The sequence below is a fragment of the Misgurnus anguillicaudatus genome, chromosome 16, assembly GCF_027580225.2.
Source record: "Misgurnus anguillicaudatus chromosome 16, ASM2758022v2, whole genome shotgun sequence".
NCBI lineage: Eukaryota > Metazoa > Chordata > Actinopteri > Cypriniformes > Cobitidae > Misgurnus > Misgurnus anguillicaudatus.
In genome coordinates, this window is record NC_073352.2 from 17,277,956 (window position 1) to 17,289,331 (window position 11,376).

General features: G+C 38.4%; 1 protein-coding gene and 2 non-coding genes across 4 annotated transcripts; all 3 read left to right on the forward strand.

Moving 5' to 3' along the window:
• Positions 1–1,552: 1,552 nt before the first annotated feature.
• Positions 1,553–9,973, forward strand: pabir2 (PABIR family member 2). Of its 2 annotated transcripts, none has more exons than XM_055178102.2 (10): positions 1,553–2,486; positions 2,894–2,969; positions 3,250–3,303; positions 4,366–4,409; positions 4,648–4,702; positions 4,986–5,090; positions 5,247–5,332; positions 5,427–5,491; positions 6,321–6,417; positions 8,202–9,973. In XM_055178102.2, the coding sequence occupies exons 1-10, from the start codon at positions 2,368–2,370 to the stop codon at positions 8,335–8,337; spliced, it is 837 nt and encodes a 278-aa protein (XP_055034077.1). In that variant the 5' UTR covers positions 1,553–2,367; the 3' UTR covers positions 8,338–9,973. The 2 variants fall into 2 exon arrangements, with proteins under 2 accessions (XP_055034077.1, XP_055034078.1); XM_055178103.2 differs by having other exon boundaries at positions 5,430–5,491.
• On the forward strand, positions 2,668–2,811 carry LOC129422980 (small nucleolar RNA U109). Its single transcript, XR_008637612.1, has one exon. It is a non-coding gene; the product is annotated as a small nucleolar RNA U109 (small nucleolar RNA).
• Positions 4,776–4,913, forward strand: LOC129422979 (small nucleolar RNA U109). The gene has a single exon (XR_008637611.1). It is a non-coding gene; the product is annotated as a small nucleolar RNA U109 (small nucleolar RNA).
• Positions 9,974–11,376: the final 1,403 nt, after the last annotated feature.

Genomic DNA, 11,376 nt, shown 5'->3' on the forward strand with positions numbered 1-11,376 from the left:
ACAGTTTTCAAACAAAGACTCAAAAGTCCTGAAGGCGACTAAACACAAAGACACAATATGCGCGTGAAACACCTCCGTCTCATTCGGAAGGTCAGGCATTTCAGAAATAAATGAACAACGCAGAACTTGACAGCGTGAGAACGACGAAAGAAAAATCCCGAAAAATAATGCCTCAAAAATCCAAACTTACCTCGGGTCCAATCGAAAATGGCGCCGAAATGTAAAAAAACGCACCAAATTTCATTGTATGGTCTCCTGCAAAGCTTTGTGGGAGCGTGAGCTGTATATCATCCCCCGTAGAGTAACGGAGGAGGAGTGCAACTGCAGTGTCGTGCCACGTTCTTAATACTAAAGCACACTACAGTATATCCCCTCAGGATGTTGTCATGCTTTTTGAAGTAGCCAACTTGTCGCCTCAACAAACATGTTTCTGGCTCAAATAAAGTGGGTTGTTTGAAAAAGCTTTATAATTCAATATCATAATTGTTTCAATAATATTTTGCCTAGGACCCTTAACTTAACGCAACTGTTATTTACTTCTTACAGCTTATAGATGCATTTCCTTGCAAGTTTTAAATTATTTTAATAGTAGTGTTTTGTAGCTCAGTTGGTCAAGCATTGTGTTAGCCCAGGGGGTTAGGTTTGATTCCCAAGGAAATGTAGTATAGCTTGAATGCACTGTAAGTCACTATGGTGTCTGCAAACTGCATACATGAAAATGTAAGTGATTTTTCTATACAAAAACTCACAGTAACCATCACCTGACCTGCGTAATGACCTTGCAGTCGCCTGGTTTAAAATCTTGTGTCTCTCATTAGCAGAAGAGAAAGGAAACATTGTGTGCTGCCAGACAGAGGCCTTACAGTGAGCCGTAAAAACATGTGACTCTGACATTGCTCATCGCTGGTGTCTTCTCTGTGTGTGAAGCTATTTTATGCAAAATTGGGTTTTGGGTGGAGAGTGTCATAACACAGTGAAGTGTAATGTTATGGCCATGCTTAGAAAGGGAGGGCCATACGACATTCAGAAATGTTATTGCCTTTACAAATGTTCAAATTCAGGGATTTGTTTACCAGTAGGTGGTAAACAACCAACACCAAGTCCATTGGTTACACACAACAGTGGATGTGACACATTTATGTATATGGTACAGTAATCAGTAAGGCTTGAACTAAGAATGAATGGGAGGTACATTTAATTACTTCAAATGTATTAAATTATGAATCGACTTACTGAGTAATCAAATCATATTTTGATTTTATTAAGTTTAAAAACAATGCAGAAGTTATAATGTGTATCTATTAGCATATCTGTATTACCTTATAGTTTCCCTATTTTATTTGATATTAAATAAAAAAGTGTACAATGACTTATTACAATCTCCAGACATAACTTAACAACAATATATTTTATTTCTGCTTTTTCAGGGCCACCAAGTAAATGCGCATGCACTAAAAGGCGTGTGCAGGATCACAAGGAAATAGTTTAAAGCTTGTGATTTGATTGGCTATTTGCCGGCAACCACTGAGTTTCTGATTGGTTTATTACTCCGTCAGTCATTCCAGTAGGAAGAGAAAGGGCGGGACTCTAGCTCATCTGTGTGGATGTGCGGCGGCGTCCACAAGTAGATAAATAGACTGTGGTAACTTATGATTGATGCAACTTAGTTACAAACACAGTCAACTAGATGCCGACACTTCAGACTGGCAAACAAAAGACGTCGGAGTGGAGCTGCGCGTTTGTCCATTGATTCGCATTCATCTAAAGAGTAACGCCAGCAGTGCATCACGATCAGGAGGCTAGTTAGCGTACATGATGATGGCCAGCTGAACATTGTTGTGCCTTCAGCTCCTATTATTATTATTGCGCTTACGTTTTAACCATCGCCGGGTAAAGTCTTTACCTTCGTATACGTTTACCTTTGTATGCATTCTTTCCATATGCACATACACTTGTAATTTTTCTGATCTTAACTGCTTATATTGTGGCGCTTATGCGCCGTGAGCTAACTTATCGAGCTAAGCTAACGGAACAGCTTTAGTCTGTTTGCATGGGCCAAACCCATTTTAGCTTGCAGCTAACCAAACGGAAGTTTGGTTCGGAAAGTAAAAAGTTTTTTTATGAAGATACACGTACAGGCCCGAGAAGCAGAATGTTGTTTTGGAAAAGTCAACGGGGCATTGACTTGGACCTGTATTGATCCCAAACAGCATCGCAAGTAGCCTCAATCCGATACGCTACAAAATGAGCACCTAGGGAACTGAGACATAAGTCTGCTTGGATAACAAGAACACTGCCTTTCAACAATGTAGCTTTGCAAACTACGTGCATGTTTGCAACATATGTACGAAGATAATAATAACAAAGATGAACAATCAAATTGTCATGTCACAAGAGAAGATGGAGCTGGACCTGGACATCCCATCACTTCAGGGCGATGGGAACTTGAGGCGATCGAACAGCGAGCCTATGATAAACGGCCTGAGGTGAACATTTGCTTTTTTTTTTAAATAACTTCTATAATAGGAATCCTTAGACGTTATTAAACATTGAAAGGTTAGAAGAACTTGGTATGGTGTTTACCTACGAAGCATGGGTGGGTTTCCAGCCAGCTTTTATGGTATCCCAAAATGCAGTTTAGATTGACATCAGTCTAGGTTTTATACCATGCATGGCTGTTGTGGTAAATGGTCTGTCTCATCGGTAGGCCGGACTGAAGTGCAGCCATGCTAAAATAACATGTTTCTGAGTCAACAGGGCCACCAGTCTCTCAAGAACAGACTGTGTTGGTAGTATAAGACTCATACATCTGCCTATCAACAGTGTTTGTTTAAATAAAGGGTTTAGTAGATGCTTACAGCCATTTTATAATGGTCGTCTTCTCTGTCCCCAGTGACGCTTCACATGTGTTCCAGAGAGAAGTTCTCCGCAGCAGAAGAAACAGTACAACTATTGTTCGACCAAACGTGGTAATGTACAAAGCACTCAGAATATAGTATACATTGACATGGTCATATAAGTGACCCTGCCTGTGAAAACCCAGCTAAAAAGTCATTTTGTAATTTACTGTTTTCTATGTAAAATCATCTACATAATATAAAGGACATTCTGTGAAAATATAACCTTAATATCTTTATTATTGACTGAGTTATGTCTTATTAATGTCAGATTAAGAGACTTCAGCCTGGATTTCACAGACAGGGTCACACGCGCACACACAAAATTAATTGGATTTTTTAATGCTTTTAGGTCCCATCTTCACCGGTACGTGTTCCCAGTACAAGACTTCAAAAGATCAAACAGGTACGAACCATATATTTAATGTTATTTTAGACATAAGATGTTTCAGTCGGTCAAACTAGACATTTCGTGTTTGCTTAGTTTACATATTAATACCAGGTGTAAACAGCCTTATAGATATGCGTTTTGATTGGTTGGATCACAAGTGGACGACGCTAAATACAGGTGTAAACGGGGTGTGAAACGTTTTGAGCTCGTCCACTTTCGACCACATTCAGAAGTAGTAGAAAACCCATTAAAACCAGGTTGCTTTTGTGGTGTAGACGCATCGGGTCAAATGTACTTAAGCAGCCACAAAAGACCACCCTCTCTCTCTATATTAATTTAATGTGATGTACCGAGCACAATGTTTTTACCTTGGACCTGAATTCTAGCGCGAACCCACAGTGTTCAGCATGATCTTTAGGCTTTCATTGACAACTGAAGGGGCTGCTCTCCACTGTTCTTTCATTTTGAGACCATGTGGAAGTTGCATGAGCTTATTTCATCAATTGCTCGTAAATATCACAAAAAGCTCTTACATAAACATACAAAACATTGTGCAACATGTTAACTAACAACACAAGCAGGAGACTCTGACTTAATGTTAGTACACGTCAATTTAAACCCATCGTTTCTCCTGCTCGCGTTAAAACGAAAGCAGACCCCCCAAAGTAACCTGGACAGAAGCATTTGAAAGTGGACCAAAAAGACGGATTAGACCTTACACCTGGTGTTTTTAAGTCTTTTAACGCAACTAAATTTGGAAATGCAATTCCTGGTTTTCCTTCTAAATTCTTTTTAGTTTCCGTTACAAGGTAGGTAGTTGAAGGCAACCTGCTTAGCATGTCAGATACGCCATTCTCATACATGTCCATATGGGAGTGTGCGTTAAAAAACATGCTAAAATAATTTTTTGGAGTTTCGCAAACCATCAATCAAACAGACTGATTGGTAGTACCAAGCTCCAACATGCCATTCTAGATATGTGTAAAGTCACTGTTAATAAATGTAGTGTTTTTTTGGTGGGTTGGGTATACAAAATTATTTATCTGTGGAGATTCTATTGTTCCTGTCTGTTTGTAGGAAGAGGGCGTTGATTTGATGAACCGCGAAACTGCTCATGAACGGTAAACGTTATCTCTCATTGCATCTACTAAACCCTGGGGCATTCATTCTTTTATCAGTTTCTGACAGCATGGCTGTTGCCAGTGTTCGTTATATTCATTAAATGAGTTTGATGTGTATTTCGTAGTTTCTTGGTCTTATATAAGGGTTCCTATTAGCGTGCTTGGATCAGGTTGAAGGGGAAGTGTTTTTTTATTCTGTGACATCTGTTTTTTGCTGTCTTCCCCATAATCTTTCTAGAGAGGTGCAGACAGCAATGCAGATGAGCCAGTCTTGGGAGGAAAGCCTTAGTCTGGTAAGAGAGATAATTTAGGTTAAACCCCAAATGACATATTATAGGTGATTTGTTGAAAACTGAAAACAATTGGTTGCATGCATTAGACTTACACTTTCCCTAATTGATGGGGTTTTTGAACTGAAGCATGCTAGAGAAACGTTAATGGAGTTGACAGGGCCACCAGTCTTTCGAGCCCAGGCTGGATTGGTAGTATAAGGCTCCGACACTGCGTTTGTGTCATTAATGGATGTTTATTAAGTATTTATGCGTGTGTGAGATGATTGCTATTTTTTTTCTACAGAGTGATAATGACCTTGAGAAATCTTCATCATCCTCATCTCCAAAGCGGATCGATTTTGTGCCTGTTTCTCCTGCTCCTTCACCCACTAGAGGGATTGGAAAAAAGGTATTTTTTACGTTTCCAACTTATGAAGATCATAACCTGGACATGCCAAAATTTCATAAGAATGGCTCCGATTGTGTGCTATACGTTGAAATTTACCATAATGAATAAGACTGTAAACACTAGAAATTGAAACTTGCTTTGTTTTCTTTTGAGTAGCAGTGCTTCTCTCCTTCTCTTCAAATTTTGGTGAGCAGTAATGGGCTGACGCCAAGCCCTGTTCCCAGCCCAACACGCCGGTTCAGGTGAGTTCTGTGAAGTCATCCTGCCACACTCCCATATCTTTGTATAGATGACTTAATTCGAGTTGTATCACTCCAATGAAATGCTTTTGTTTAGCAGGCGGAGTCAGAGCCCGATTAACTGCATCAGACCCAGCATACTGGGCCCTCTAAAACGCAAAGGTAACAAGTATTTTCACGATACATCTTTAAGGGACACTTCACTTTTTTGAAAATATACTAATTTTCTCGCTTTCCTGAAGTTAATTGTTTGATTTTTACCGTTTTGGAATCAATTCAACCGATCTCCAGGTCAGGCGCTAGCACTTTTATCATAGATCAGCATAATCCATTGAATCTGATTAGACCATTAGCATTGTGCTAAAAAATAATCAAAGATTTTTTATATTTTTTATATTTAAAACTTGACTCTTCTGTAGTTACAGCATGTACTAAAACTGACAGAAAATTAAGTTGCGAGGACTTTGCTGCCGTTACATGGCTGCAGGAGGTGCAATGATATTATGCAGCAGCCAAAAATAGTCCCCTTACTAACTTTCAATGGCAGGGAACTATTTTCAGGCAGTGTGTAATATCTCTACGCCTGCTGCAGCCATGTTACGGGAGCAAAGTCCTTGATTATTACGCCAGAATGAGAGTGTAGTTCTTAGACATATCGGCCTAGAAAATCGCAACTTTTAATTTTCTGTCGGTCTTCGTGTAAATACAGAAGAGTCCAGTTTTAAATAGGAAAAAATATTGAAACTCTTTGGTTATTTTTTAGGGCAATGCTAATGGTCTAATCAGATTCAGTGGATTATGCTAAGCTATGCTAAAAGTGGTACCGCCAGACCCGCAGATCGGCTGAATGGATTCCAAAACTGTAAAAATCGAATGTTTAACTCTAGGGGAGCTGGAAAATGAGTATTTTCAAAAAAAAAAAGTGGAGTGTCCCTTTAAGTAATATTGTGCCTAGGACAAAACATCTATATTTCTTATCTATATCATCTAGGTGAAATGGAGACCGAAAGCCAGCCTAAGAGACTCTTTCAGGGAACCACCAACATGCTGTCTACAGAGGTGTCCCACCTGCCAGAATTCAACACTTGGTGAGTCATCTTTAACACTAAAGCCCGGGATACACTGCACTATTATTGGCTGTCCTAGTCGAAAGATTGCCATCGTGAAACAATCGCCCCGATTTCTGTGGCTCTTCATCTGTGGTCCTATGTCGTACAGTGAGAGAGGTTCAAAGATGGACGTTTTCCCGGTCTTGTGTCCAAAGATAGCCTACGATAGTTTTCTGAAAGTGTCAGAAATTCAGCATGATCACTGCACAGTGTGTTTGCTGCTACGACCTGCGTACTGGTATTTTTTACCACAAGCGCATGCTGGTGCCGCCGAAGCTTCCGTGTCATCATCGTACAGTCTACATGCCTGTTGTATCCGAGTTTAAATGATCCATGTCGCACAGTGTGATAAGTTAATGATCTTATAAGAGGGCAAAAATCCTGCAGTGTATTCTGGGCTTTAAAAAAGTTCCTGATTGAAGTGTACTTCGCGTGAACTGTAAATTTCTATTTTTCTCCATATTCAGTGGGTAAACTTGGGCTTAATTCACCTAAAAATGAAAATACTATTACTATTTACTCGCCCCTCTTGTTGTTTTAAACCTGTATGAGTTTCTTCTCATACATTCTGTTGAACAGAAAAGATATTTTGATAAATGATGGTAAGCACACAGTTGACAGTACCCATTGACTTCCATTAGGATTTTTTGGGCCGATACCAATACCGATAACTTCTGGTCGATACCGATATTAAACACTTGTGTACAATACTATACAGTTGGTCAATTAGCTAGTTTATTTCTGCATCAAATTATTTTTACTGAACATGGATTGGATCTAATTAACATTCAACTGACCATATAAATATTGCTACTTCAAAAAAAGTTGGACTTCTTTTCCCCCACTAAAGTGCAGTTTGTTTCTTTTATTGTCTAAGACATTTGAGCCAGCTCAACAAGGGTATTCTGTCCGTGCTTGAGTATAGTGCACACCAGAACATTAAATAATTTAAATAAACAACAGACATGCAACTCATTGCCTTTATGCGGTTAATTAATAAACAATCGGTATCGGCCTTTCTCGTGCTATTGCCGATATGCCGATGGTTTTAAATTCATCAAAAATTGGCCGATACATTGGTGCATCACTAACTTCCATAGTATTTGTTTTTCCTACTATGCAAGTCAGTGGGTACCTTCAACTATGTGACCACATTTTATGAAATAAGTGGATAACACAAAATAACACAGCACATGAATCTGGACATGATGGATCTTAGTCAAAAGTTTATAAAGCACTTTAAAAAACACGTGTTTATCAAATGGCTGTATACACAAGAAGAATAAAAATGTGACTGATACAATCATTCAACACCATGAAAAGACGTCAAGACACAATAAAACATCAAAATAAAGCAGCTCTCATATAGCGTCAAATGCTAGACTATAAAAATACGCCAGTTTTAAAAAACCACTAGTGTTTGAGCCGGTGTAATACAAAGGGGCAAAATATTCCAGAGCTTTGGTGCCGCCACTGCAAAGGCTCGGTCACCCCTCCTTTTCAACTTTACCCATGGGACAGCTAAAGGCAAATGGTCAGCAGACCTAAGTGCTCTCGGCAGAGCATACAGATGAATCAAGTTGGAAAGATACCTTAGTGCTAAACCATTAAGAGATTTAAAACAAGTAGCAACATTTTAAAACTAATCCTGTATGGACAGATAACCAGTGAAGGTATGCGATAACGGGGGTGACTTGTTCCCGCTGTCTGTAACAATCTTTAGCATTACACCAAAACATTAAAGCTGTGTCTGTCTCCACCAGTCTTTCTCCTGATCTTCTTGATGGAAGTCTCAGTAGCATCGGCTCCTCCTCAGACTCTCCCGCTAAGATGGAAGGAGTGTCGCCCTCTTCCAGTAACTCTCCCCACACACCCCTCCAGGATCTTTCTCCCAAGTGATCTGCTGAAAAGATTGCGGATTGGGGCTGCTTCTCAGATCCTCTTCTGCGAATTTCGCTTTCTTTTTCAATGCCTTCCCAACACGGCTTTTGTTTTTGCTTTAAATCGTCCTGTTGTCTGCTTGCTAGTGGATAATGTGGGTTGTTTGCATTAAAGCAAAACCGCCTACAGAAATATATCCCATGTGGGACAGAGACCCCATGACCCTGCAAAAGCTTGGAAAGGCTGTGGATGCTTATTTTGCATCAGCTGCTATAAATGGACTTTAGTGGAGAGGAATGCTACAGCAAGGAACACAAATCTTTGAATTATTTGTCTCCCCAAAAGAACGTTTTGGAAAGAAAACTCTGTTCGGTTTCAAATTGCCCGCTGGTATTTTGTGTGGAAACTTAACTTATTTGCTTTCGATTTGTTTTGTATGTAAGTATGTACATATGGTTTAATATTAGTCGTCCTATTATCGGCAGTGAAATGTTTAGAGGCAAAGAGCAAACTGACAGCTGCCTCTCTTGGAGTTTTATTAGTGGTGCAATTGCACTTTAAAAAGGGGCTGAATACATTTTTTTGGGCTATGTCTGAATCTGTGTATTTGACTTTTCAGGAACTTTTTCTCTTTTCAAGTAGGTGAAGGGAACATTTTTTCACACTTCATTCTCTTTTGTCAGAATGATGTTCATGGTCATCGTGGGCTGTTCAGTTATATACAACAAATGCAGATTGAATTTAATATTGCAGTTGTTTGTAACCACTAAATCCTCGATTTGAACACTACAGCAAAATGTACTGTCTGTGTGATGTCGTGAGGTTACGTGTCTTCCTAAAGACATGAGGATAACAATGTGACAATTTGAAAAGTAAACATCAGATTTATGTCTCTTGTATGTTTTGTAGCCCTGGTTATTCCCTTTTGGGAAATAAAGGATTCGGGTGAGAATATTCTCTACAGGTCAATGGCTAAACTAAAGGTATTGTTAAAAGTGGCCGATTAAAATTGAATCAGACTTAAGGGGAAACCCTCCCATCCAGACTTATTTGTGGCTTGTTTGATGTTTCAAAAGAAAGGTAAATGTTATCTACTGACACTTAAACAGCGTTTCATCAAGTCTGTATATAAGAGAAATGTACAACTGTAAGTGTATAAGTTGTTTTTCGATTGGGCCTGTAGTGTTACTTTAGGAAAATAGTTTTTCTTTTGTTTTCCATATGGATTTCATTCATGAATTGCTTTATTTCTTTAAGCATGATGTGATGTAACATACATTCATTTTCAAGTGATTGTAAAATCTGAATTTTAATTTGTAAATTGAAAGAGTGACCGACATGAAACTGCATTGTAAGTTTTCCTCAATGTCTTTAAAAACATAAACAGTAAGTGGGTCGTGTGGATCCGGTTTCTGTACTGTATTGATGGGTAAAATATATTTGTAGTTTGCTTTGCTGACTTGTTTTTGTTTGTGGACGTGTCTAGTTATTTAATTTTCATTCAACTACCAGTACTTTTCAAAAGCCTGTATCTATTGGGGAATACCTGAGAGCTTTCCTAAGAAAATGTAGTTGTGCTGTTGTCTCCCACAACAAAAATGTGTTCATATCAGAGGCTTCCAGATGTAAAAAATAAACTGTTCAGCTATTGTCACCTTGCTTTGTGATAAACTCATTTGGATTTAAAACAAAAATGCAAAATTTCTCTGTGGTGGTGGTGTTTTTTGAAACGGTTTTTGACATTTATCTGGTTATTCCATAATAAAACTGCTATTTCTGTAATGGAATCACAATGACAACAGTTAATGTTCAATGTAAAGGTAAAAACTTCAGAGATGACATCTTTTAGTAGGGTTATTGCCTGTTGGTTTTTCAATTATTAACAATCATCCATTTCTAACTTAATATTCCATTGCAGTGTCAATTTTTTTAAAGCATGCTAAAATACAACACAATTGATGGTACCTATTGACATCCATAGTGTTTATTTTTGCTAAAATGTCAGTCAAACAGAACTGTCAAGTCTGTGGTTCTCATGTTTTATCAAAATATCCTTTTTTGTTCATCAGAAGAACGAAACTCATACAGAGCAACAAGAGGGAGAGTAAATGATGACAAAATTATTTTGGGTGAATTATCCCTCTAAACCTAACAAACTAACATTATATTGTCAATATGCATGGTAGTGATAGACCGATATATCGGGCCGATATTTGCAAGTTTTATGTGTATCGGCATTGGCCGCTACATGGCTGCCGTGTTCGCCGATTTTTTCCGGCATTATTACAGACAGTGCTGGAAGCCGCAAGCGATTGCAGGTCATAAATAAATGTAAATGTTAAATAAATTTAAGAACTTTCCAAACTAATAACATCTCTTTTTAACATATCTTAAAATACATCATCGCCCTGTGTTTTGCCTCAAAATGGACACAAGTACGTTTGTTAAAACTAGTTATATTTCCTAATTAAACTAAGGTCCAGTTCTAGTCTTCTCTAGTCTTGGAAACCACCCCTATATATATTTGTAGTAGTAAAGTGCTAGAAATCAATATCCTTTGCTGATAGTTCCTCATCATTGTGGAGAGCGCAATTCATGGTTCCATAGCACCCTCACCTGTTTTTACTATTTGTTAAATATAGTTTTTTTTAAGTTCAATAAATGTTACTTTTTTAAATTGAGACTTGTAACATGTGGCATCATCATTTTGTCATTTTTATGATGCAAATTGAGTGAGCAAAAGCAGTATCGGCTCAAGAAAATCGGCAGCCTGTATCGGTCATCGGCTAAGGCTGATGAAACAAAAATCCATATCGATCGATCCCTAATTCATGGTTGCTACTTTTGAACATCAAACTGATTTTAAGAAATGCCATTGAAAAATCAATTTGCTTTATTTTTTGTGGAAAAGCATTTTTTTGAGCAACAGACAAACATCTGAGCAGCAAAAGAAACAAGGGTATGAGACTTTACCCTTGTGACAAAGAATGCATGTTCATTTAGAGAACAGGACCTCGAGTCTTGAGACAGCAACAAAAATGCCACAGACACCCAAAA

Bases quoted from the DNA above. Each gene is read 5' to 3' on its own strand.
- pabir2 (XM_055178102.2), top strand. From the start codon at position 2,368: ATGAACAATCAAATTGTCATGTCACAAGAGAAGATGGAGCTGGACCTG. The intron at 4,410-4,647 runs GTAAACGTTATC...TAATCTTTCTAG, and splicing joins CGCGAAACTGCTCATGAACG to AGAGGTGCAGACAGCAATGC. The intron at 5,333-5,426 runs GTGAGTTCTGTG...GCTTTTGTTTAG, and splicing joins AGCCCAACACGCCGGTTCAG to CAGGCGGAGTCAGAGCCCGA.